The sequence below is a fragment of the Alligator mississippiensis genome, chromosome 4 (genome assembly GCF_030867095.1).
Source record: "Alligator mississippiensis isolate rAllMis1 chromosome 4, rAllMis1, whole genome shotgun sequence".
NCBI classification, from domain to species: Eukaryota; Metazoa; Chordata; order Crocodylia; family Alligatoridae; genus Alligator; species Alligator mississippiensis.
The window spans coordinates 29,282,959-29,310,413 of record NC_081827.1 but is presented as its reverse complement, the minus strand read 5'-3'; the positions used below and the strand labels follow the sequence as shown (position 1 = coordinate 29,310,413).

The following is a 27,455-nucleotide window of genomic DNA, read 5'->3' as shown; positions in this document are numbered from 1 at the left end:
TGGGGAGAGGCAAGTCACAGTTGTTTGATCAATGTGGTGCTTTAGGCAGCATAAGAAAACTATGTTAGCCTACTGTACACTGGTTTCTGCAATAGATTGCATCAATTCCAGTACTGTAGTGCCTCCTTCTAGCTAATTAGCAGCTGTGTTTTATTCTCCTTATCCCCACCTCCAATACTTTCTCCTCATTTTATTATGCGTGCCTATCTGGTATAGCCTGCCCTTATTTCAAAGGTGAGGTATTATTTCATTCCAGCAGAATTCCTCACTGAAAAAGGTAGTTATGGAGTTAGCTGGACATAAGCACATTGCCTGTAGGTGCATCTTCCCACACAGCAGTGACACTTTAATCCAAGTTATGCAAATGTGAAATGGAGTACTGGCTTGAGGAAGCACAAGAATGCCTTTAAGGCCAGGCTCAGAGACAAAGCTCCTAAGCAGGTTCAATCTCTGTTTCACTTTGTATAAATGCAGCATTAGAACCCAGATCATGAAAGGAAAAAGGGTAGCACACTGCCCCAAAGGGACATACAATACCAGTAGCTGCATAAGGAATGCTGATTTGTATCAAGGGCGGCTGAATTGTTTTTAGTCGTAGTGAACAGAAGAGGAAACACAAAGTCTTAGAATTATCTCAGTGGGACCTTTGCTTCTGCGAAGAGATCTTTGTGCCCACAATTCATGGAGCTGTGAAATCACAGATGCAAACGAGCACCTGCCAATAGTAGAAACCTGGGGCAGGCAACGAGTCCAGTTTCTCACGCTCAGGTATTTTGAATCTGTGCTAATCCTGCAACAAGCTAGGTTTCAGGATGTGCATTTGGTTTTAGTTGTGCAATCTTAGTACTAATTAGGGTATGTTAACTAAGTTATTAAAAACCACAAATGCTCATAATCTCAATAGTACTTTACTCTTCTGAATTATGAGCACAGCCCCAGAACAAGTCACTAGACCAGAGAGACAATGACAGCAATATCTCAAACTTAAGTAGCAAGAAATAACTAAGAGCCAAAGTCAGGTCAAATCTCATCTATCTGTACAATTTCCACATCAGCTTCACAAATGTAATAGAACAGAATTTGGCACAGAACTCTGACCTTTACATATAAACTCATGTCTTGCTGGGTTATGGTGCCCTGCTGCTGGCAGTACTGATAAGCCAAGCAGGGATTGCTCCAATGAAGTAATGTAGCATGCAAAAAATGAGGTAAGTGAATTTGGATGACTCTGGATCCTGAGAGCATTTTGTCAGCATTTCAGTTTTGACTTGAGCTCTCGTGGATTGTGGGCAGAAGCTTGAGGGCATTCAGCATCTCTACAGAGATGCTCACACCTTAGCTAAATTGTACCCATATAAAACAGATTCTTGAGAAATGCATTATATTTGGTGTCTTCTCCCACAAATGTTACCCCTACTGTAATAGCTATGTCCGCTGGCTGCAAGGACTTTCATTTAACTACACGTGAAGGGGTTCTTTGCTGAGTTAACACCAGCTACATTATGAACAACATAAAATCCCTCTCAGGAACTTTTAAAGGAAAATGCTTGCCAATAAATTTAAACCCCTCTCCAGTGAATCCTGGTTGCAGAGTCTGGCTATTGAGGATGCCTTCACAATGCTCTTACAGCGTGTGTCTGGGAGAGTAAGCCTGGGCCCTTTTGAGTTCCTTCCCAATATTCCAGTCAATCCTATCAGGAACATGCTATAATATATATAAACTGTTAATAACTTAGAACTTCATGGGATGAATCTAGAACTAATGTAATGCCCCTGAAATCAGAAGGGTTTCACCATGGATACATTTGGCCCTATGGTACAGTTCTCCTATTACTGTATCCTGAAAGCATAAAGACAGCTTTCTATGCAGAGTCCCCAACACTTTGAGAGACAAAACAGCTTGTTTCAAATAGGGTTGCTAGATCCTGTGTGTGGAGCAGCAATCAGAGTAATAAGAACATGCTTATCAAAAGCCTGTCTTGAAACTCAGGTATCTGAGCCTAAAAGTTAATCGGATGCTCACCCCTGTCATTACTGCAGAGCAGTCTTTGGAGATAAGTGTTGCAGTAGTAAGTGACTTAGTGCTGTCATCTCTAAAAACTCAATTGTATCTAAAAGTGCATGTGCTGGCACAAGACAAGGGCCTCAAACCAGTAGCATAATTAGAGATGGGTGAGAGGAGCACTAGCCCCAGGCACCAGCTTAGGAGGGTGCCAAAACTGTCCCCAACCTGGTGAAGTCTGTACCCCGACAGCAAGAGCAGCCCCACAGCATTTATCTTGAAGCAGCAACCAGTGCATAGACACCTTGCTGTTGCTGCTTAAAGAGCAACAGCCAAGGTGGCCAGAGTACGCAGCAGCAGCAACAAGGGACTGATGTTTTGGGTAAGTCCCTTTCCTCACCTCCTTCCATATCTTCCTCAAGGTTTGTTGATGTCATATTGAATGAAATAGTTTGAATGTTTGTAAAGGTTGCCCATTAGCCAGTTTCAGGAAGAAGATAAGATTTATCTCCTTATCTAGTTCATTGTTTTGGGGACTACGTGCAAAAGATCCTGACTTCGCTTAAAGTCTTAATTTAAATTTCATCTTTTAGAAATCTTTTACAAAGAGAGCAAATATCCTGAATTCCAAGAGATCAAACCCTGAGGCCTTTTGACCAGGTTGGTAAGAAAAGGGCATTTGCAGTGATATGGAAGTTTCCCAAAGGTAATTTAAAATGCTCAACAAAGGTAAAAGAATCTGTTGAGTAAGATCCCAGCCCAAATTTGGGAACAGTGACATATATTGAGTAGGAGGAGCCCTCTGACGGCAACTCGCTCAATGAAAACGGTAACTTGCTCTCCCAATTTGGAGGTGACTATACTTGTAGAACAACGAAGGAAAAATCGCAAGTATAGCCCGGTTCAGACTGATCACCTGAAACTATCCTCTCCGTGAACACGAATCTCTTAGTTCACGCTGAAGCCGCGGAGCACCTGAAAAGGACTGAAGGAAGGGGACTTAGTCCTATCACTGCTGAGGCCAGCCTATTGAATTGTATTGCTGAGCCCATTTCATTGAACCGTACTACTGAGGCCAACTCATTGAATCGTACTACTGAGGAATGAAACCATATTTTGATATTTGGCTTCTTGGAATTCTAAGATTGTAAGTATAATATGAAAATAATAGTATTGATTCAAATTTAACTTTTAGTTGTAATTGTAGTTGCTTTTGTAACACTAATTCTTATAGTATTGTTTGGGAAGGAAGTGCATTCGGAGCATTGTTTCTGATATATGTAATTATGGTGTTTTTAATGTTTGTGGTGTTTCTTAAAGCTAAGCAGTGTTATATACGTAGCAAAGAGTTTTAAAATAAAATTGTGTTGTATAAATTTAGTGTGTAATCATTGTGAAATCGTGCAATCAGTTAACTACTCCCCCAGCCAGTGCATCAAAAAAAATCAGTAAATTGTGTGGGATTTTCTCTATTCCATAACCCACTAGAGACAGTTGAGGGCATAAACCGTGCTTGCTTCACCACTGTCCCAAAGAGAGCAGTTTCCCAAAGTTCAAAAGAACATTGAGCCATTGAGGAATGGGACTCAGCAGCTGACACACTGAAGAAAAATAATTTCTGCCCACAAAAGCCTCTTACTTTAAAAAAGCAAAGCGTCCCAACCTGCTCCCAGCAAGAAATCCAAAGCAGCCCTATGTAATAGTCAGGAGAACTACTACAGAAGTTCCAAGCATGTGAATACCAAAATGCAGCACTAGGAACTGCAGAACTGTATCTGTAATGCTCAAAAGTGCAACAGCATGTCTGAAAAAGCCCTGTTCACATGAATGAAAAACAAGAGAATTACTGTCCATTACTACTTTGTCAAATCAATGGGGGGGGGAAGGGGGGGACAGGTCTACAGGTATGCTTTAATGAGCAATACCTTATTTTACTGCACAATAAAGTGTCACGTAAAAATGTGCAATTATGCTAATGCAGTAAAATAGGATACTGTGCATTTGTCACTTAAAAGCTATGCACATTCATTACTGCGCATTAAGTCAGCTTAATGTGCAATTCTTTGGTACCTCACATTGAAGGTGCTAAATTTAATACGTTAGAAAAAGTGCCTTAATGCACATATAGACGTGCCCAGAGAGAAAGACCTTCCACAGCTGCATCTCTTTATTCCTTTCCATCTGAACTTAATCACGTACAATATCTTGCTCAATACAGTTCAATACTTTTGTTATACTTTCCCCTCTGAAGTCAGTGCAGTGAGATCACACTGTTACCAGGTTGAAAAGGATAGTTATGATCATCTCATTTGACACTTTCACCCAATGATTTGTGCATGAAACCTAACTTTAGTTTGATCTATAGCACATATTTTAGATAGTCAGTCTTCAATTAATAACTTTACCATATGCCTAGGTAGGCTGGTCCAATGATTAATTACCCTCACTAGAAAAAATTGCCCCTTATTTCTAGATTGGATTAGTCTAGCCTCAGCTTAGAACCTTTCAATCACATCATATTCCTTAGAGCAGTGTAAGTCTCTGAGTTAGCAAAATATTTAAAACAAATGGATCTGTCCCATATCCATGTCCCCATTTGTTGGGGTACATGACTTCTGAAGAGCAACTGGGAACTGGACATATTTAGTCTAGAGAAGAGAAGGCAGAGGGGATTTAATAGCAGCCTTTAACTACCTGAAGGGTGGTTTGAAAAGGATGGAGCTAGACTGTACTTAGTGGTGGCAGATGACAGAGCAAGGAGCAATGGTCTCAAGTTGCAGTGAAGGGAAGTTTAGGTTAGCTATTAGGAAGAACTTTCTTACCAGAAGGGTAGTAAAACACTGGAACAGGTTACCCAGAGAGGTGGTTGAATATCCATCCTTGGAGGTTTTTAAGATCTGGCTAGACAAAGCCTTGGCTGGGATGATCTAGTTGGGGCTGGTCCTGCTTTGAGCAGGGGTTGTACTAGATAACCTCCTGAGATCCCTTCCAAACATAATTTTCTATGATTCTATATAACAAATCCTCAGTGATGCAAATGCTTAATTATGTTATTGGACTGGCACTTAGGCAGAAGCATTTGGTTGCCATGCCTTGGGGCTCCAAGTTTTTTAAAGAAACTTTTCAGTTTAAAAATATTTAACTGCTTAATCTGTAATTTATTGCACAAATACCTATTTAAGCCATATGTAAACCATGTATCAGTTAATTTCAGAGAAGTTGTTGTTTCAGTCACTTACAGTATATTAACCCACATGTAACTCCATTCCTATGCAGAAAACTCACCATGCTCAGCTGTACTCTCAAACATACCACAACACACCATGTAGGCACCTCCTGAACAGGAAATAGCGTAGCCATATTTGTGTCATGCTAAGCACTGGGAAATTAGCATAAGGGTAGGCTAACTGGAACTGTCAATCAGCAGTACTAATTATTCCACCTACAGCAGTACTTCTTCTGGTTCAGGAGACAGGTTACAGGAAGTGTTTGAGGCAGCTGCTGCTGGGCATGGCACGTTTGCTACGTACATACATCCCAAGTTCCAAGTAGATGTGGCATTCTCCTCTGGTTGCTCTAAACCTGCATTTAAAAGGTTACAGTTTGTGCTGTTAAACAGCTGCCACATTTCATCTCATGTTCCAGTCACAGGAGGACAAGGGCTAAATGCTGCCTGCTGTTATACTGTGGATCTTCATTCATACTGTTGACCTCCACTTAGTTCCTTGGTGGCAAACTGGAATATATATTTTCTAGGCTTTAATGCCCTCATTCAGCAGACCTTTTGCATCAAACACCGAGATGTAACTTGGGCCTTGGATACAAAATAAAAATCAATGCCTACGATTGTTATCTAGTGACACTCCTAAAATGCTAGATTATTTCCTGTCTTCCAGTGCTTGACCTCTTGCCTGCAGTGGCTCAGTGTGCAGCCCTTACAGTTCAGTTCAGTCACACTCATTGAACAACTCGGTAAATCAAATGACTGCATGTAGCCAGTAAGTAAGACTGCTTGTGAAGGGGCATCTTACAAATGCCTTAAGAAACAGATGCTTTTGAGTAACTCTGAAAACAATTTTTAAACTTCTGATTTTTTTTCTGGCCATCAATACAAACTCTGGCAAACCATGCTCACTTTAGCCAGTAAAATCTGAAAGAGAAATTGCAACAACCATGAACGTCCCTGAAAGTACGGCTTCAGAAAGGAAAGCACACCTTGACTGTTTTAATCTTTGTATGAAATACCTTAATAACACTCCCCCCCACAACCCAATACTCTAAGTAGGGTCTAATAAGCAGAGAACCCTTCTGAGCTGATGCTCAGCAATGTGCCATATGGTACATACATAAGTGAGGATTAGTGATTAGGCAAGGGTTGAATTCTCTGTAACATGATTACAGTATAAAAATAGGCTAGTAAGAGACTGCGACACCACCTAATTATAAGTTCATTTTGCACCATCATGGGAAAGAAAGACTGTAAGAGTTTGGTTTTCTGGATATAATTTTATAACTTTGATTAAACAAAAACAGCTCCGCACAGAACTGTAATTTTTTTTTTCTATGTATCCAATGTGTTTGTGGGCTACTTGAAAACAAACAGGAGGATGGCATGACAAGTAACCTTGTGCTTTTGGTAACTGCTTGTAAAGGATTAAGAGAGGATTACAGACAGTTCAAAACATTTGGTTTTTATAGCAGCACATTGTAAAATGTCCATTGCACTCCTGAACTCAAGAGCTGCAGGAACTACTACTGCAAAGTGCTTAATCAGCAGAAGAAAACCCTGCTTTGAACATACTGATAAGTTAACCACTATTTTACTGCTACCAACCCCTAGTGCTTTTCAAGACATTATGTTATTGAATTGTTTCTCAAGATCTTTAATGGGGCACTTGATTGATTCCTGTGCACGTGATGTGTTTCTGTAAAACCTGGATAAATCTAATTGCATCTATTCCCCTATGGCCTTCCTACAGCGCTCGTCTGTACAGGTAAACCTATTAAGAATGTGATGAGACCCATTGATTTCAAAAGTAAGGTATAAACACAAATGTTTTCAGGCTTACAAGCTGTTTGGGCCAGTGACTGCTTGGTTGCGTGTTTGTACAGCAAGCATTGGGCCATGACACACTGATTTTGATGGGAACCTACAGGAACAAGTGCAACATATGTATAGCAAGGAAGAATATAAAACCCCATCCTGGTGTTTCAGGTTTCTCCTCAGTCCACCAACAACATATCTTCCTCATCTGGGGGGCCATTGGTGCCTACCCTCACCCTTTCCCACAAGTGTCAGAGCTCCTACCAGAGTTTCACTTGTGGCTCAACTCTGCCACTTCAGTACCTGTTCACACACCCCATTCACAAGACAACTTCATGTGGAGAAGGTAGCAGACTGAGTTACAACGGGGATGGGCTGAGTGTTGAGCTTAGACAAACTGGCAAGGAGTGACAAGTAGCCAAAGAGAAGAGTCATTGGACTCTGTTATACAGAATAAACGTGCAGTCTTTCAAATCCTAATTTATAGGAGTGTTTCTAATTTCACCAGAGCTATTTATATCAGCAAGGAAGTCTTACAGGCAGGCTTGCAGTATTAAGCCTTAGTGGTCCCAAAACCATTTGCACAAGACTTACTAGAGAAGTAAGGTCTTTATTAAGATCAACATATTTCCAGAGATTAAGGATTTTTTGACATTATTGGCTAGTCTTTGCTGCTTTCTTTCTTCACATATAATGCTGTTTGGTTGCATTACTGTGCTTGGAGTTTGTAACTGGTGACATTCATTTAGTAATTCTCCTTCAATATATTTGTAAAGATCTGCAGTGTATCTTCATTAAAAAGAGAATTCACAAATCATTTTCCAAGGCAATTCTTGAAACTGAGCAGGTTTTATTTAGAGTTAACAAACATGCACATGTTTTACCAATGTTATGTTATTTTATGTCTGGAGTTGCTAACAGACAAATAATAATTATATAAGTTTATGTTGATATATCTTTGTGTTTCCAGTATATGTTTTATTTTTTCAGTACCCTTTGGAAGAAACAAGAGAAAGACTCTGTTTTCTAGCTGTCAGAAATAGTTTCCCAACAACTGCTGGGAAACATGTTTAGTGACTAATTTCTAATGTGTTACAACAAATTATGAAATGAATAATTGTTTTTAAAAAATAAGTTGACAACGTCTTTTTGGTCACCTTTTTACTGAAATATTTCATTTTTTATTAAACAAAGTATAAGCCAAACACAATCAATATACAATGAAATATATGAATACATTTAAAATATTACTGATAATTAAACAAGACACAGGTACAATAACAAAAAAGTTCTTATATACTGCTGGGGACTGTCTACAGATATGCTTATTTTCAAAGATCACAGTTTGTACATAGGTTACCACAGGTATTTTTTATATAATTTTTTTTGTAGTAGTCAAATTATTTTTTCTACTAGAATTGCATATCATCTGACATTAGTAGTTCATTTATTCAGCATAAACATTTTTTCCAGTAATGAAACAGTTATTACAGCTGTAGCATTTAAAAGCCACAAAGTTTTTAGTCTTAATTGCCTAGGGAAATGTGTGGAAACAGAAAACAGCAGATTTATTAGAATGCAGAGCTTTGGTTTCCTCATTATCACCTGTGATTTAGTACCTTAGTTCAGTGCATTTTTTGATGTGTGAGGAAATGTATTATAACGCAGCTTTTTATGGAGCTTTATGAAATGTCTTTGGCAATAACTACTATAGGCAAGGAAAATCCTTGCCCATTAGAATAGATCCCCATTTCACAGTGTCCTCTGGATTTAATAGGCGTTTATACACATGCTCCAGGAGGCGAGGGGAGCCACTTTAATTTGAGCAGTAGTGAGAGCTGCTCTAATTAAAGTGCACACAGCATCAAGTGTATCAGCATCCGCGTGCTGAAAAATGGCAGCAGGGGCACTTTAACTAAAGCTCATTAAATAAACTTTAGTTGAAGTGCCCCCTCCACCATTTGTCAGGGTGGGGAAACTGATACATGTGAAGCTGGAGTCTGCTGGAGTGTAGAAATTACCATGCTCCAGCAGACTCGATGAATCGAGTCTGCTCCAACATGCTGGAATTACATTGTGTTGGAGCAGCCTCAACGTATGAGCATAGGCACATGGTTTTTAAGTGACGCTTAAAAGTGCTCTTTAGTTAGTGCTCATTAAAATAGGCTAATGCATTGCAGCGCATTGAAGCGCATGTGTTGACATGCCCAGTGAGCATATGTAGGCTCATGCAAAGATGTTGTGTGAGGGGCATGTGTGCCATACAGTGAGCGGTTTCAGATTTTTGTGCAAACAGTGGGGTACGGGGCCACAGTCCAGCTGGAACCAGGCCCAGAAGCAGCAGGGGTGGTGCAGTGGCAGCTGTGTGGATTTGTGCACCTCACCCCCACTGTCAACATCTATGAGTTCATGGGAGCATCTGACTATGAGGGGAAAATATTTGGGGCTTGTTTACAAAGGAAGTGAAGTTAAAGTGAATTAGCAAAAGAGGTGAATTCAATGAACAGAAGTGAAAGCATATCAAACATTCCTTTGGAGGCTCTCATTCAGGTACAAAGTGGCCTTGGATCACTGTAGCTTAAACATCCTCCTCCTTCTGCATGTGGCAAGTGCTAGGCTGAGCAACAGACCTGTTTTTCAGTAATCACTCAGAGCCAAGGAAGCTGAGAGAGGTGCAATTTGTCCAGTGTGTGACTACTCAGCATTGCCTAGCATGAGCCTCAGCAAAATGTGACTGGCTCCATCTAGCTCCTGCCAGAGCCTCTCAAAGGTACTAAAGTAGTCCAGAAGGAGGGGGAACTAATGTGTGTTAAGACAGAGGAGTGTGTGAATGTGGCACCTGTGAGCAAAGGGCCTGATTACAGTATTGAGTGGCACTGATTGCTCCAAGGAGTCATGCCCATGTGACCAAGAATCATTCTGGAGCAAGAGCATTTCTTTGAAACCAGCTACTATTGTTCACCCATTTGCAAAGGCAAGTCATTTCCAACAAGCCGCACCTCCTCTCCTCCCCCAGCACTGCCCTTTCCATGAGACACCAGCTGAGGAGAGCTGGGGCCAGAGGCAGTGTGAGAAGTGGAAAGCAAGCCTGTGCAAGATGCAGTTTGCTTTCCACACCTGCTCTGAAAAGCAATAAATGAATTAACCCTGTGCAGGCTTAGCTTGCACGTCTTGTCTCTTCTGGGAATGTATAACCATTTGGTGAATGGACTCAGGGTTTCCATGACAGCAGACATGTCGAGCCAGTAGTCTGCATGAAGCCCTTGTGAAGGCCAACTCCCAATACTACTAATTAACGCTGGTGCCATACAGTGAACGGTTCCTGTTAACAAGCTTTGGGGCTGATCTAAGTAGTGCCTGGTGAGTCAGTCTGCACTGCTCACATGAGAGTCTACTGCTCAGACCTCAGTGAATTCTCCCTGCACACACGGACTTCATTCCTGTTACAGGTCAATCCCAGTCTGACGTGGGCTGGCACAAGATGTGAGAAACCAAACCGTGGCCCGTAGTGTTAGCCTGCTCTGCCACACTGTGCTGGAAAGGAAATGCACATTTTCCCTTTTCCACAGGAATGCAGGGCCCAGCCTGACAGCGGCTCTGTTAGTGTATCAGGCACACACACACAGGCCTCAGGCGGTTTGTTCCATGATTCATAAACAACGCTGTCAACTCGTAAAGTAAATGCAACATACTTTATTTGGGACTGAAATAAGTTACAACTGTGCAGTATAACTTATTGCTTTATCAAATGTCTGCTCTTAAAGGGCATTAAACCAAATGTAAACAGAACAAAGACATTTGATTCAGCAGTTCAGTCATCTTACATTTTATGAATAGCCAAGTGCAGTAATTTCATCCTATATTCTGTATTGTCAGAACCTCTGGCCACAGGTTCATAAACTGGCTTGCATATGCACTATGGTCATTCATATTTATTGAATGAACTTTACAGAATGTAAATGTATTTACTTGCTTCAGGTGGAAATTTATTATAATAAATTCCCCTAATACAACCCATGGAGTGCCTCACTCAGACAACTCCCACTGACTTCAGCAGGAGTTTGATCCGAGTTAGGGCAGTAGATTCCAAACCTAAAAAATGAATGAGATTAGTCCCCAAACAGATCAATTAAAACAAACATTTGTTAAAAGTATTAAAATCCAGAGAGCAGAAAATGTTTCATTGTGTGTGACAGTCCCAACATTCAATAAATTAGTCTGGGTAAACATTCTGCACATTAAATCTATTTATAAGGCGCTTCCTCTCCTTGGAAGAGACTATTAATTTTGCTCTGAAGCTGTGCCCCATCTAGGGGTAAGATTACATGAAGTGCTGCGTGTCTCAAATCCCTACTGACATCAACAGGGTTTGAGGTTGTTCACAAGGAAGTGCTCGGTCCCTGGCAGAATCTGCCCCCAGGTGCAAAATAATTCCGGTATATTTAATTCCTTGAAACATTATAAACAGAGTGCAATGAGGGGAGAGGGAGGAGGGAAATAGGCACAAGGAATTTCTACACATCCTGAGTGCAGGGGTCTCGTACACCAGGAATGAAAAGAACCTGGCAGGGCACTGCCCGTAGAGGAACACTAAAGAGAAAGTCGACAAACCTAAGAAAGATCCTTTCCCCCTGCACTGGCCAGCTGACCTGACCCTGAGATTAAATAGTACAGCAGACACTTGATCCCAAGGCGAGGGACAGAAATTACACAGTAAAAGTGATTGGAAACTGGTCAAAATCTGTAACACAACAGAATTTCAGTGCATATAAACTGCTTTCCAAATGGCTGAAACCAGTTTAAGATAGATCTGGATGGATGCAAGATCAGACTTAACTGATTTAGGTTAAATTGGTTTATTGAACTTCTGTCCCAGATTCCCTACAGATTCAAGTTAACTCACAGTCCCACAGTATCCCAGGATGCTTTACAGGCTGGGTGGGCTAGTCTTGGTTCAAGGTGTCTGCTCCAGCCTAGCAGGGATATGTGCTCTAGTGCCCTCTAGCTTCTGGCCTGGGCCACCACAGGAATAAGGCTGCATTTCCAGAATCAAAAGTGAATATCTGTTCACTTGCTTATTGGTTCAATCTGTGCATTTTAGGCTAACCTGCAAAGACTGAATTGATTCAGCCTCAGGCTTTTTGACTGTCTGTCCTTAGCCTAAGTGGCTCTGTAACAGGGTCTTTCCAGAACTCTTAATGCTCTGCACCTCTGCTCAATTTTACCAAGGCTGTATCTTAAAAGCTACAGCTGATCTTATTTGTGCTTCCATTTAGGCCATGGAAAAACCTTCATTGAAACCACAGGGAACAGGATCAAGCCCTCTAGCCTTTACAGTTAGTATCTGGAGCTGTTCATAAAACTTACAGGGACAATCTCCAGGGCAGTAGCTTTTCAAACCACAAAATCAGCTTTAACATGATGAATCACTGGCACAGTAAATCTTTCTGAAACATTTTCAGGGGGAAATGTAACCCACAAAGGTCCAGGAGAGTGAAGGCTGTACATATCAGTGCACTGTCATTCTTGTCATAAAACAGGCCTTTAAATAGTAGACTAATGCATTAGAATATTTTATGCCTGATACTTTATGACATTATTGGCTCCAGTACATCAAACTTTATGAGGCTTTTGGCAACATTATCAAACCACTTCCCATTTCATTCACTTTTCATTGTAAAAATAGGCTGATTTTTCCTTCCAGCATGAAATTAATATATACTTTACACAGAACCTTTTAAAACAAGAAAGGATGTTAATTCTTTAAGATATTTCTTTTTCAGAAGACATTTTTCCCATATGTGAATGGGTTGTCATTTGACAGATAGAAATGTGACAAGGATTCAAATTGCTCCAAGCACATAGTAACATTTTTTCAAAGCAGAACATTCTCATTAGGATCTGTCAATGGGAATTTGGGTATTAGGCACCATGTTGATTGTTCAGTGTCTCAGATTCAATGGCTAGTGGTAAGAAGGTATCAACTTTGCTCTCAGTGCAAATCAGAGAAACTTTAGGAGGGAAGTGCCTTTCCAAAAGCAGGGAATTGCTGGAAAACAGCACCAGTTCCTGCTTCTATGACTATGGAAGGAGTAAGCACAAGACTAATTCTAGTAATTCAGGGCCAACTGGGGATCTACCTGCACTAGGGGTATCCTGAAATACAGTGGCTGGATGACTGCTCTGTCCCTCCACTTTTTCCTTGTCACACACCAAGTGCTCAGGAACCAAATATGTCTCACCAGCACAAATTGCAGTGATAAAGCATGAAACCATGCTCTGAATGCTTAATTTTCTCAGCTGGTACTTGGCCTAGCAGAGATTTATGACCTACTTTTTTCTGCATCATTTCTACATTTTTCTTTGAAGATGAGAAAAGGGGAAGATGGCCTTCAGGGAAAACAACCTGCTTGTAAATTAAAATATATGCACTTTTTACCAGACAAAGCTGTGCCCTGAAGCCTCTGCTGTATGTGACACTATCTACTTTTGTTAAGGTCTTTATTTCCCAATCCTTTCCAGATGTTCTCTGGGGCATTCTATTCACTTGCACTGAGACATCCCAGTAGACTGTCTGAAGACAATAAGACCAGCAAACTGCTAATGCAAAAGCACAAGCTTCTCGGCCTCTTGAAGGCTTAGATCAAGTGTAGTTTCCTTCAGAAGCAGGAAACTAAAGGGTTTTAGGACTACAATATAAAAGATGGGCTCATTCCAGGATTTTGTGCACTCCCTAGCAGACAGCTCTGGCAGCACAAAGCTCAGCAAAGGAAGAGGGAGGTTGATCTAGTGGCTAGGGCACTAACCTGGGACTTGACAGTTCTAGATTCAATTCCCTGCTTGCCACAGGTGTCTTTGGGACCCTGGGGAAATCACTTTGCTGATGAAAGGTTCTTCTCTACTGCACAGAGGCATTGTGAAGATAAATTACTGTGGAATCGAGTAGCTGCTACAATCTGTGGTTCTCAACCTTTTTTAGACTCAAGGCACCTTGTTAAACTCAAGAAATCCCTAAGAAAATGCCAGCTCTTAGCTTCCACTTATTTCCTGACTATGGAAAAATAACAGAGCAATTCTATTGCAAAGAACTCAAAAAGACCACACCAGATCAGAGTGTTTCTAACACTATGGATTCCTATTTGAAATCTCTGGCCAGGTACAGACATTATACTTTTATCAGTATAAGTGATTGGAATCTGGTCTATATCCATAACAGAACACAAGTTTAGCACACAAAACCAGTCTATACATGTAACAAAACAGAAATTCAGTGCACACAGAGTGGTTTGAAAAAGGCAGAACCTGGTCTAAGCTTTTCCCGTCCCCGCTGGGCAAATGCATTTTCTGTTCGCTACTGATCTAAACTACACCGCTTACAAAAAAAAAAAGGTAACTTAGATTCTGCCTCAGGCTTGTTCAATGTCTGTACCTAGCCTCTGGGATTATCTTGTGAATCATGTGTAGGTGTTTGCATACCTAACAGCGCTAATATTTCACAGCACCCTGCAGCACCTTAAAAGGATCTCCTATCCTGACCGAGAATCATCCAACTGGGAGGTAGACTGAGGTGCCCCCAAACAATAGCATCTCTGGAACAACCAAAAGGTCAAAGAGCTACCGAGAGAAGGGGTGCAGCTGGGATGGCTCTGGAGTCCTTTGTGGAGCTTCTGCAAGCATTGTCGACCTCTTTCTGAAGAAACCCCCAAGCAAGATAATGGCCAGGATACCACCTTTGTTACATAGGTGCCATTTTGAAGTCTCTCTAAATAGTAATGACATCTGTGAGGTTGCTGTCCATGCTCTTTTAATCTAAAATGCATCCTGAGGACTCTGCAGACAGTACAGCTCAGCAAACAGCCTGATACCTTTTCTTTCCCTTAACACAACTGAGCCGTTTTATACTAAAAAGTCAGGAAGCATTCCCAAAAAGTTAACAATCTCTTTCTTAAGGAAAAAAGGACCATCCAAGTACTTCAGGTCCATTTTTAATTTGCGTAGCCTTGCTTATTAATTCAAAGGAGATTAAAAATTTACATGCCTCTCACTTTCTGCTGGCCACCCCAGGGATCCAGGAAGATGTTTTTTCCCCCAGGAATGCATTATTTGAGGGAATAATGGGTCCTTTTCATCTTCCTATGGCCACAAGTGGAAGTGGGAGTTTAGCTGGGGCACATGTGGTAGTGCTAACGGTACTGAGAAGCCTTTTAGGTACCTGGGGCCAAGCCTTGCTCATATAAGCCAAAGTCAAACTGTCAGATTTTGGGTGAGGAAAGCATTCTTTCCTCAGATCAGATTGACAAGAACCACTGAGTTTTTTTCCTTTCCTCTGTAGCACATGGCATAGTACTTTTAATTTAGGTATATATTAAATTAGCATATTCTGTACTGTTGCATTTACCACAGGATTGGTAGTACTCATGTCTCCCCAGCTCTTTATTTGTGGCATGCTGTAAGGTTTTGATGCCAGCTATTTTGTGTCTGTGACATGAGAGGGGCCAGAACAGATGTTCTTGTGGACACTTTTAGTCCGCTGGCATACACAGGGGACTAGCTGGTCCAGAAAGTCCTCTCTGTGTTTCTAAAAGCATTGCCTTCCTGTTTTATCTCCTCATACTGTCCAGTATAAATGACCTCTTAAGCTGGAGGGATGGAATGGATAGCTGAACATTTCTATGGTACAGTCTTTCTGTCCAGGTCTTATCTATCCATATATTGCTGCCCAGGAAAGTAATGGGACACGGCAAATCTTCTGTCTGACAGGTCAGAGGCACTATGTCTAAGAGAGACTGGAAGTGAGGAGTCCTTCAGATCTATTCTTACCTCTACTTCCAAGTTACTCTGTGTCTCTGGCTTTGGACAAGGCACTGAAGCCAACATTTTCAGAAGTGTTCTCAATTTGAGGCACTTTGTGACTGACTGTCAGAGGTCCTGGGGACTCCCAACTCCTAGCAAAGTAAAAGACAGAGGCAGACACAATTAGTGAGCACCTGTGAAAATGTGGCTACAATCCAGTATGTTTTTCCATGGGTAGATGGAGATAACAATGTTGACCCACCTTAACAAGGTGCCATGAGGATTAATCAGTGGTTATCAAGAGCTTTTTAAAATATTTTACAGAATCTCTAAGTGTTGAATATTCCAACATCAGGGCAGAACCTCCTCAAATTAATTAAATAAATTTAATTCTTGCATTGCCTTTTTCATCCACAGCTCACCAAGGCTCACCCAGCCTGGCAGGGGTCATTATTCTCTTTTTACCAAGGAGAAACTGAGACAGTGCCTCACTTACGGTCTGGTAGCAAGTCAGTGACAGAGCCAGGAACAAAATCCAAGTCTCTGACTGGATCCAGGCCCCATCCTCCAGAACATCCTGTCTGATGGCCATAAATAATCCCTGGGCAGGTTAACAGGGACCAATGTACACGTGAGGAGAAAAGTCTCTGAAAGTGTGTGCTGTAGTGTACTGCATATATGCATCACAGGCCTTGCTAAAGAGTCATTTAGTGGTTCACAGAAACAGTTACCTTCTGGTCTGTCTGTCATGTTTTTATTTCCCATGGAAATTCAGCTAATGAAATGTGCACAGTATAGCTGTGAAAATGATTTGTTTTACATGGACTGAAAGATTGTTTCTTGTATCCAAATTAGAGTTTTGCATGCACCTGCATACTCACCCTAACCCTGCCCTTGTGCTGCTCCATGCCTGAATCACATGCCAGGTTTGCTTTGTACAGCAGGCATATCATATGCACATGGCAATCAATATGACAGCACATTCTGCAGATCAGATCCCAAACAAGAATTTACCTAGAAAAATCTAACTGTCCTGGTAACTTTCTGGAGGGAACTGAGCTTTAATGTGGAATTACCACGAGCTGTGATGATAAATCTTATACACCATGCATTTGTTTGTTTGCTTGTCAGAGTTCAAACCAGCTTCTTCCTCAATGCTAAAAGGTGAAAATCTTATAAAGCATTATTTTTTTGCTGACTGGGTTTCATTATGCTCCAAGTCTATCACAATGCATGCAAACAAGAGGGACTTAATTCATAAAGCTTTTAACTAAAAAAGAAATATTTAAAAAACATAGAACATAAATTAAGGTACTTATTCTTCTTTCTCCATTGTTTTTAGCACCGAATCTTCTCCCAAGATTTTGCAAAGTTCATTCAGTCTCTGTTGCATTTTCGGAATTCCTGCAAGCTGTGATTCTAGTCTTTGTTTTTCCTCACTGAGGGATAAACGGATAGCAGTGTCCAAAAGTTCAAAGCGCCAGCCTCCTTGTCCATCAAACTGTAACAAGTGAGTGTGGTACTTCCTGCATTAGAATTGTAGGCATTAGCAACAGTTTGGGGAACAGCTTTGTGCATAAGGCTTGAAACAAGAACATTAGCTTCTCAAAGGCAGTATTTGAGCAAGACCTATTTTGTGTTCAAAAGATTAACAGTACACCACCGACATGGCTAAATGCTCTCCTTTTTTTAGAGGAAAAGGCTGAAAAGCAACTATATGAATGAAAGCATAACACATTTTCAAAAAAAGATTTGGGCACTTCAGATCCTAAATCTTTGTGAAAGTCTTCAAGACTTTCCTTAAAGCTTGGTCTACACTGGGATTCAACAATTTGAGGCCAGTGTTCAATACATCCACACTAGTGTTTCTGCTATCAGGAGCTCGGACACAGATCTGGTGCATCAGCTGAGCCTCTCCACCCAGAACTCTATGCTGAGATGATGTGGGTAAGAGACCTTGGCTGGGGTATTCAGGGTGCCACCCTAAAGCCTCCTGCTGCAAGGGCTGGAGAAGTCTGTTCCTCGTTTCCTGGCTGCCTCTCTTTGGCTGCTCAGCTATAACCATGCTTCTTTAACAACAGCACAAGCAATTGGTGCTCCATGCCCACTAGGAAGCAGCCACCAGGGTTACCCTTTTAATGATTACATTAACAGAAGTGGCTAAGGCCACCACACTCTCTCAACCACTGACAAAGTGCCTAGGAGCCTCTCTGCCTCTGACCACCCACAAGAAGAGTGGTTACACTGATGAGCAATTAGTCTCCATGGCACTTACCTGAGCAGTTTGTTTCAAACTGCAGGTACATGATGATGTTACAGATGTTATCATACAACCTACAAGTGGGAGAGCTCTATGCATCACCCATTCGCATTTAAAAACCGGAGTTACACCCAACTGGTCCCTTCCACTCTGTAATGAAAGACAGCTTCACAATATGAAGCATATGGCCTAATTCCTTGTATTTATATTATTCTCCCTGTTGCAGAATTGTACCTTCTTAGAAGAAAGTCCACTAAGACCTGTTTCTGTTTTGGCAGACAGAATATATTAGTTTAAAATTACACGTTAGTTGCTTTCCCTGGTTTCAATCTCAGATTGTAAATTGTTTGCTTCGCCAAGTCTACAGTACTGCTTAATTAGCAAATGGGGACAAAAATCTGTGGAGGTATGAGAGATCTTTCAGTACCAGGGTGTGCACTTAAAGCAATAGTTCAAGATGTGCACCTGCACTTTTATGAGCCTTGCAGAGATTTTTAACAGAATGTGGGGAAGTGTGTTTGGGCATGTGCGTATGTTTGAGGTGGGAGGAGGGGATTCCAGCAGAAGTGCTGTTGTGAGCTTAATAATTTCTAGTCACATTACTGAAGTTGAGATGCATCACAAAATGAAAATTAAAGAGATATGTAACTCCATCAAGGACTCATGATCATTTAATAATCACCAACAGCTTATGGTTAGGGATGTGAAAGGTTAAACAATTAACTGCTTAACCAGTAAGGCCAACAATAACTGGTTAGCTTACCAGTTATCATTTAGCTCAGGGCGAGGTGCAGTCTGGCAGGGAAGGGGGGAAGGAGAGCAGTGCAGTGCCTCAGCAGGAACCAGAAGGCAGCAGGGCAAGCAGGAAGGAGGGAGGAGGAGAAGGGGAAAGGGAGAACTAGTATTAACTTATAAAGTTAAAGAGGAAAATAGCAGGTGGCTTAATGACATGTTAATTAAGCAACTCACTGCTCATTCACAGTCTGTGTCTTCTGGTGGGGCTTGCTACCACTTCCTCCTCCATTAAAGAGCCCAGGGAGCAACTCCCAGCAACAGCTGTGTCCGAGTTGCTGCGTTATCAGTTAACCATTTAACGAATATAATTAAAGGAGGTTAAATTAATAATTTTTAATGATATTTACATCCTTATTTATGGTTCATTAGGGAATAGGAACTAATTGCAAATTATCAGTTCCACTACACTGGTCAAAGCTTAGCCGATAATCTTACACTGCCCTCCCTCAAAAATATCCCACAATCAGAAAGAAGGCACAGTCCAGAGAATATACTGCGAGATGATCAATTAGGCCTGCTTAGGAAAGCAGCTAACCTGCTGCAGAAGAAAGAAAACAGCCAGTATTTGCTAGTGTCATCTTTGAGAAGGAGATAACTGTGGGTGATCTCGTCAATGCCTAGGGAAGCACAGCTGTGTTAAAGACATTTGGAATTTATGGCTGCCTATGCAGGTGCTTGGAGAGACCAAGGGGGATGACATGTTTTAGAGCAGTTCCTGGGCAGCGGCTTTAATTAAAATGCTGCAGTGCCATGTGTATTAACCCCCCGTGCATTTAAAAATGGCCACGGGGTGCTTTATCAAAACTTCATTTAAACATAAGGTTTAGTTAAAGCACCCCGTGGCCATTTTTAAATGCGCAGGGGCTTAAAACACATGACACTGTGAAATTTTAATTACAGTAGCTGCCCAGGAACTGCTCTAATTAACATATGATGCTACGGTGATTCTGCAGCATTCTAATTAGAACACGGAACAGACTCAGTTAATTGAGTCTACTCCAATGCGTTCTGATTAAAACGCCAACGAGCACACGTGTAGGCAGGCTTCGTCTTTGTTACGTCCTTCTTCCTCTTCAATTCCCAGGACCTCAGCTGTGTCCCTCCACCTGCCTGGACAACTATATAAGCCCACATGAAAACCTCACAGAAGCATTCCAAAATGCTTACTTGCTCTCAAACAAGCTTTTCTGCTATTTTTTTTAATAAACAAATCTGAGATTACAGGAATTTTCTCACACCTGTCAGACTCGCATAATTAGCTGAAAATAAGTAAACACAATGGGAAAATAAATTCCAAAGACCTTCAGCCAAGAGCTATCAGTTGAACATCCCTCTGCATTCTGGCTACTGACAGGCTTCACACCCTGTAATTATGTAGTCTTCATTTTCAGGTGCAGTGCTTTTACACTAGTTTTAACTCTTTTCATATTTAAATAGTATATTTAAGAGATATAAACGCAACTCATACTCTTTTAAACACAAGTGGAACTTGGAAAACAAGCTTGCTGGGGTGATAGTCATCTGTTTTAGCAGGAGTTCCTGGCATATAAATTTGTCCCATAATTGAGAACCTGATTGTGCCAAATTTTAAACATGTAGTTTCCTTTATGCATTGTGACTCATGCCTCTGACTAGGGAGGAGCTCTATGGAAGCAATCTACTTCTCAGAGAAGCAAAAGCAATGATGCAGCATCTTTCTTCTGAGATACTATCCCATGCTCCTTATTCATGTGGGCACCAATGACACGGCTCGGAGCACTCCCAGCCAGGTCATGAGGTGCTACAGGGATTTGGGAGCGGGGCTTAAGGGTCTGGGGGTACAGGTGGTGTTCTCATCGATCCTCCCAGTCTCAGGCTATGGGCTGAGAAGGGACAGGAGGATCTATGTGGTCAACCAAAGACTGCGGCGCTGGTGTCGTCAGGAAGGCTTTGGCTTTCATGACCACAGCCCGCTCTTTGGCGAGAGAGGCAGCGAGCTGCTGGGAAGAGATGGTCTCCACCTCTCTCCCCTAGGGAGGACGCTCTTCTCAGCCAGACTGGCTGACCTGCTCCACCGGGCTTTAAACTAAGCCCGCTGGGGGACGGGGGGACGACCGCCACTGCTGGCCCGCTGAACAATCCTTGCAAAGCCAGCAGATCACGGCACTCAAGGGAGCCCACCCCAGCCCCAGCCCTGGTAAAATCTGTGGGCAAGGAAGGAGCCCCCCAGGGGGCACTTGCCTGCCTGTACACAAATGCCAGGAGCTTGGGAAATAAGCAGGAGGAGCTCATCCTCCTGCTCAGTGCAAACAATTACGATGTCATAGGGATCACGGAGACCTGGTGGGACTCCACCCATGACTGGACCACGGGGATAGATGGCTATACCCTGTACAGGAGGGATCGTGTAGAGAAAAGGGGCAGGGGGTGTAGCTCTCTATGTTAAGGAAAGCTACGCGTCCCTGCAAGCCGATATTGGCGACCAGGGTGGACGGCTGGAGACCCTCTGGGTTAAAATCCGTGGGGAACACGGCACAGGGGACACGATGGTAGGAGTCTATTACAGACCTCCCACCCAAAGTCCTGAGCTAGACCAGGAGTTTGCCCAGGAACTGGCTGAGGCAGCTTGCTCCAGGACCATGGTTGTCATGGGTGACTTCAATTACCCAGACATCTCGTGGGAGGATCGCTCAGCAAAATCTGAGCGGTCGCAGAGCTTCCTCTCGTGCATGGATGACCTCTACCTGACTCAAGAAGTCTATGGGCCAACGAGAGGCAAAGCGCTGCTCGACCTGGTGCTGGCTACTGGGGAGGACCTAGTCGGCGACCTAGTGATCGATGGGAAGCTGGGTGACAGCGACCACGAGCTGATCACCTTCACCATCCACTGAAAAGCTGGCAAGTCAGTCAGCAACACGCAAGTCCTTGACTTCAGGAAAGCCGACTTTGACAAGCTCAGGAGGCTTGTCAGTGAGGCCCTAAGGGACTGTGACCACAGGGAGAAGGGAGTTCAAGAAGAGTGGTTGCTCCTCAAGGGAGCGATCCTCAATGCACAAACTAAGTCTATTCCATCTCGGAGGAAAGGCAGCAAGAGGGCACAGCAGCCCCCCTGGCTCTCCAGGGACCTAGCAGACCTCCTGAGGCTAAAAAGAAAGGCCTACAAAGGATGGAGGATGGGAGTCACTTCCAAGGAGGATTATTCTGCACTGGTCTGGTCCTGTAGGGAGCAAACCAGGAAAGCCAAGGCTGCAACTGAACTCCAGCTAGCTTTGAGCATCAAGGACAATAAAAAGTCCTTTTTCAGATATGTGGGGAGCCGGAGGAAAAGCAGGGGCAACGTTGGACCCCTGCTGAACCAGATGGGGCAACTGACAACTGACGCCCAGGAAAAAGCCAACCTATTAAATAGGTACTTTGCGTCGGTCTTTCATCAGCCCCATGGGACACCCGTGCCCGCTACAGGGCCGGGAAGTCCGGGTGAGGGTGATCCCCTCCCCTCCATTAATGCTGACTTTGTGAAGGAACATCTTGAGAAGCTGGATACCTTCAAGTCAGCCGGCCCTGACAATCTTCACCCCAGGGTACTCAAGGAGCTGGCGAGCATCATAGCCCAGCCTCTAGCGTGGATCTTTGAAAACTCTTGGCGCTCTGGTGTAGTGCCCGAAGACTGGAAGAAGGCCAACGTGGTGCCTATCTTCAAGAAAGGGAGGAAAGTGGATCCGGCTAACTATAGGCCCATCAGCCTGACTTCTATCCCGGGGAAGATCTTAGAAAAGTTTATTAAGGAGGCCATCCTTAATGGACTGGCCGACGCCAACATCTTAAGGGATAGCCAGCACGGGTTTGTTGCGGGTAGGTCTTGCTTGACCAATCTCATTTCCTTCTACGACCAGGTGACCTATCACCTGGACAAGGGAGATGAGATTGATGTCATATATCTTGACTTCAAAAAAGCCTTCGATCTGGTGTCCCATGATCGTCTCTTGGAGAAACTGGCCAATTGTCGCCTTGGGTCCCCCACGATCCACTGGCTGGAAAACTGGCTCCAGGGTCGGACCCAGAGGGTAGTAATTGATGGAAGTCACTCATCGTGGTGTCCTGTGACCAGTGGGGTCCCCCAGGGCTCTGTCCTTGGACCCATACTGTTCAACATCTTCATTAATGATGTGGACACTGGAGTCAGAAGCGGACTGGCCAAGTTCGCCAATGACACCAAACTTTGGGGCAAAGCATCCACACCAGAAGACAGGCGGATGATCCAGGCTGACCTGGACAGGCTCAGCAAGTGGGCGGATGAGAATCTGATGGTGTTCAACGCCGATAAATGCAAGGTTCTCCACCTTGGGAAGAAAAACCCGCAGCATCCTTATAGGCTCGGCAGTGCTATGCTGGTTAGCACTATGGAAGAAAGAGACTTGGGGGTCATCATTGACCACAAGATGAACATGAGCCTGCAATGCGATGCTGCGGCTAGTATAGCGACCAAATCGCTGGCTTGCATCCATAGATGCTTCTCAAGCAAATCCCGGGACGTCATTCTCCCCCTGTACTCGGCCTTAGTGAGGCCGCAGCTGGAGTACTGCGTCCAGTTTTGGGCTCCACAATTCAAAAGGGATGTGGAGAAGCTTGAGAGAGTCCAGAGAAGAGCCACGCACATGATCAGAGGTCAGGGAAGCAGACCCTACGATGACAGGCTGAGAGCCCTGGGGCTCTTTAGCCTGGAAAAGCGCAGGCTCAGGGGTGATCTGATGGCCACCTACACGTTTATCAGGGGTGACCATCAGTATCTAGGGGAACGTTTGTTCACCAGAGCGCCCCAAGGGATGACGAGGACGAATGGTCACAAACTGCTACAAGATCGTTTCAGGCTGGACATAAGGAAGAATTTCTTTACTGTCCGAGCCCCCAAGGTCTGGAACAGCCTGCCACTGGAGGTTGTTCAAGCGCCTTCATTGAACACCTTCAAGATGAAACTGGATGCTTATCTTGCTGGGATCCTATGACCCCAGCTGACGTCCTGCCCTTTGGGCGGGGGGCTGGACTCGATGATCTTCCGAGGTCCCTTCCAGCCCTAATGTCTATGAAATCTATGATATCAAGTTGGAAGAGGTCCCCTTTAATCATGAGCAGCGATCCAGGTTTTTCATTTCCCATTGGAAAAATGGAGAAAAATGTGAATTTCCACCTTTATCCGAGGAAAATGCAGATTTGTCATTTTAATGAAGCCTACAGATTATTAAGGTTTTGCAAAGAGCTCTCTGCAAGCTGGCAGTTTCAGCCTGCAAGGGGATGGCGGGGAGCAGGAAAAGGGTGGTCAGGTAGGGGGTGCCATGTGCTTGTATATGCACATGGCTGCCAGGCAGCCTGGAGAGCAGCTCCCACAGGTAAGTCGGGGGGGAGGGATATCAGGCCCCCATAGAGAAGGAGGGAGGAAGAGAAGGAGGGAGTGGGGCAGGGCTAAGGCTGGGGCTGTGCTTAGGGCCGTGCATAGGGCTTGGGGCCGCAATGTGTGGCCACAGGTCTCTGGTAAGGAGCAGGATGGGGCCACAGGCAGCTTGTCTGGGGGGGTGGGAGGTGGGGCCAGCTCCCTGCCACTGCATGTACTCCCAGGGGGGGCAGGTGAGACCCGTGCCCCCCAGATCTGTGTGCAGGGCAAGGGTGGTACAGGCTGCCCACTGCAGGCTCCCTGCCCTGCTGCCCTCCCCTGGGCCTCTGCAGCCCAGCAGGTGTGACCCAGTGCTGTAGGGAACAGCAGAGCCACATGGGGTAGCTCCTTGCCACTGTTAGCTCCATGCTGCCCTGGCAAGGCATCCCCTCCCATGCGGCAGCAGCAAGGGGCACAACCCTGCACCACTGACCCTGCTGCAGCCATGTGGGAAGGGGATACCTTGCCAGGGCAGTGTGGAGCTTGCAGCTGCAACACGCTTCCCTGTGCATATCTGCTGTTCCCAGGTTACATCTGCTGGGTCCCCCTGCCCCCCCGGGAGTGTGAGCAGTGTCAAGGAGCTGGCCCCCTCAGCCCAGGCCCGCAGCAGGCAGTGGGGGGGAGCTGGGCTCCACACTCCACTCTGCTGCAGCAGCTACTACCTTCTGCAGGGGGCTGCAGACCTGGGTCCATGGTCTCATAGCCCTGACAACTGGGATTATAGTGACTGAGGCACTGGTAGGCTTCTAAACTGCTTTAAAATTGTAAATCTATCTAGAAAACATCGTGTTCAACTGTGTGTGGGTATATATATATATATATATATATATATATATATATATATATATATATATATAAAAAAATCGCTTTCCTGATAACAAGCCACTATATATATATATATATATATATATATATACACACACACACATACATACATACATACACACACACACACATATATACATACATATACATAAGACACACACACATACACCCCTATATATACAATTCTAATATTGTAAAAGCCTTAATCTGTCTGTCTGTCCATAATGCTTAATTCGCTCTCTGATTGGCTGATTGAAACAGCCAGAGTGACAATAAGCATTCAGGCAGGAGGTGGCAGCGTGGTGGAGCACTGCCAGGATGGCAGAGATGCAGGAGACGGAGTGGGGGGGGAGGGGAGGGTGACGATGGAGCGGAGGGGGGTGGGGCGAGACCACTGGAGCTGACCTCACCCTCTCTCCTTGCTCTTTGGAGGTGGTGGCAGCAGCGCAGCAGCGCAGGGGGGGCGCAGGGTTGGGACGCCGTGGGGGAGCGAGGCCACTGGCACTGGCCTCGGTCCGCCCCTCTCCCCTTCTGTCATTGTCGCCTGCTGGGCCAACGTGGGCCAATGCGACAGCAGTGGGGAGGAGCAGGCATGCCGCAGTGGTGCAGGGGGGAGGAGTGGCGAGCCCCAGCAGGAGGAGGGGGGGAGAAGCTGGCACCCTGCAACCGTGAGGGGGGAGCAGTGGGCCCAACCCAGCTGGATGTGGCAGTGACAGGGGGAGGGGAGGAGCAGGCCCCCTCGGCCCTGAGCCTGCTCCTCTCATCACCCCGCCGCTGCTGGGTTGGCCTGGGCCCGCTGCTCCCCCCTGCCCGCTGCTTCCTTCCCCCCACCCCACCGCTGTGGGCTGGCTTCTACCTACCCTCGAGCCTGGTCTTCCCCTGCATTGGGCCTGGGCCCACTCCTCCCCTCCCTCCACTGCCACGGTGAGGGCGGGGGGTGGAGGGCAAGTCGGTCTGGAACCCAAGCAGCAGGAGGGAAGGGAGAAGTGGGCCCAGATGGACGGTGGGACAGGGACACAGGGCTCTGTCCTCGCCCGCTCCCCCCCCCATCATTCTTGACAGGCAATTGGCTAGTATATATACCTATATACCCTATATCTATATATACACCGAGGCGTTCAACTAATATATATGTTCCCTGATAACAAGCCACTACACACACACACACGTATAAAGCGGCTTTTTATCAGGGAAAACCAGGATCCCCAGTCATGAGATAAAAAAAGAATAAAAGCAACAGTGAAGAGTCAGGGCCGCAGAGCCAATGGTGCCTATTTCAGCGGCAGCACGTTTGTGCCTTTTCACTCTTCTTTGCACTGATGCATTTGATGGCTTCTTGTGTTCTATAAAAATATTTCTTATGCTGGGTCATTCATGGTATTGCCTCATTTAGAAAGATCACTTTCTTTTAACTTAATTTCTTGTATAAACCAAGCTGTAACAAAGCCTGTTGGTTGCAAATTGGCCTCATCAGTCATCTCTGGACCCACAGATAAGGCATTAATGGAAAACAATCATTTTCTCTGTGAGGGATTGCCAATGATGATGGTGTGCTACACCTAAGAATTTTTCTCAGCTCCTCCCCTATGCTGTACTTCATTTGCCTGTGTCTTCCTATATAATCAGAGACCTGAGGAAGAATAACTTCCATTCAAAAGCTGTTTAACTTTATCCTGATTACATGGTTGGTCCAAAAAAGATATAACCCTAAGAAATCCTTGACTCTCACAATTTCTGGATTATTATGACTACAACATCATTCTTACATTACTGATTTATAAATAAAGAATCTGACTTTGGGGGCTGGCATTATACTGAAAGCTAAGACTGTAGGTAAAATATGGTATGCAGAATTATCATTAAAAATAAAATTAAATTAAATTAAAAAAAAAAAATCAAGAAATTTGTTATTCCCATGAAAGAACAAGGAACAGATTTCCTGTTGACATACTTGCCACTATCTCCTCCCAAACAGTTGACAAGCTCCTAAAAAAAAGAGCTGTTCTATTTTCATTTCCTGTTGTGTTTACAGAATACTATGATGATAGTTTTTGCAGCTGTGACATGAAGTATTTATTAATTGCTGCTTAGCTACCTGCTTGTTGCTATTAACATTGAATAACTGAAATGCATTTATAAGAAAAAAGAGGAAATAAATAGGAGCACAAAAAGGGAAAAAAAAATCAATAGTAAATGCATTTACATGTCTATTATTGAGGTCAGCTTATTTTAGTACGATATTGATTTAACAAGCATCCTAGTGCAAAGACTAAAAGTGGGTCCATCATTTGATAGAAAACTAAAAATGAGAACCATTATAAACACATCAATA

At 43.9% G+C, this 27,455-nt stretch overlaps 1 protein-coding gene across 2 annotated transcripts in view; it reads right to left on the bottom strand.

Annotated features, from left to right (window-relative positions):
* Positions 1–8,204: 8,204 nt before the first annotated feature.
* Positions 8,205–27,455, bottom strand: part of ABCD2 (ATP binding cassette subfamily D member 2) — an 88,305-nt gene continuing 69,054 nt past the window's right edge. For both annotated transcript variants that reach the window (XM_059725882.1, XM_019487437.2), the window contains one exon: positions 8,205–17,365. In XM_059725882.1, coding sequence (XP_059581865.1) covers positions 17,155–17,365 — 211 coding nt within the window. In that variant the 3' untranslated portion in view covers positions 8,205–17,154. The remainder of the gene's footprint in view (positions 17,366–27,455) is intronic.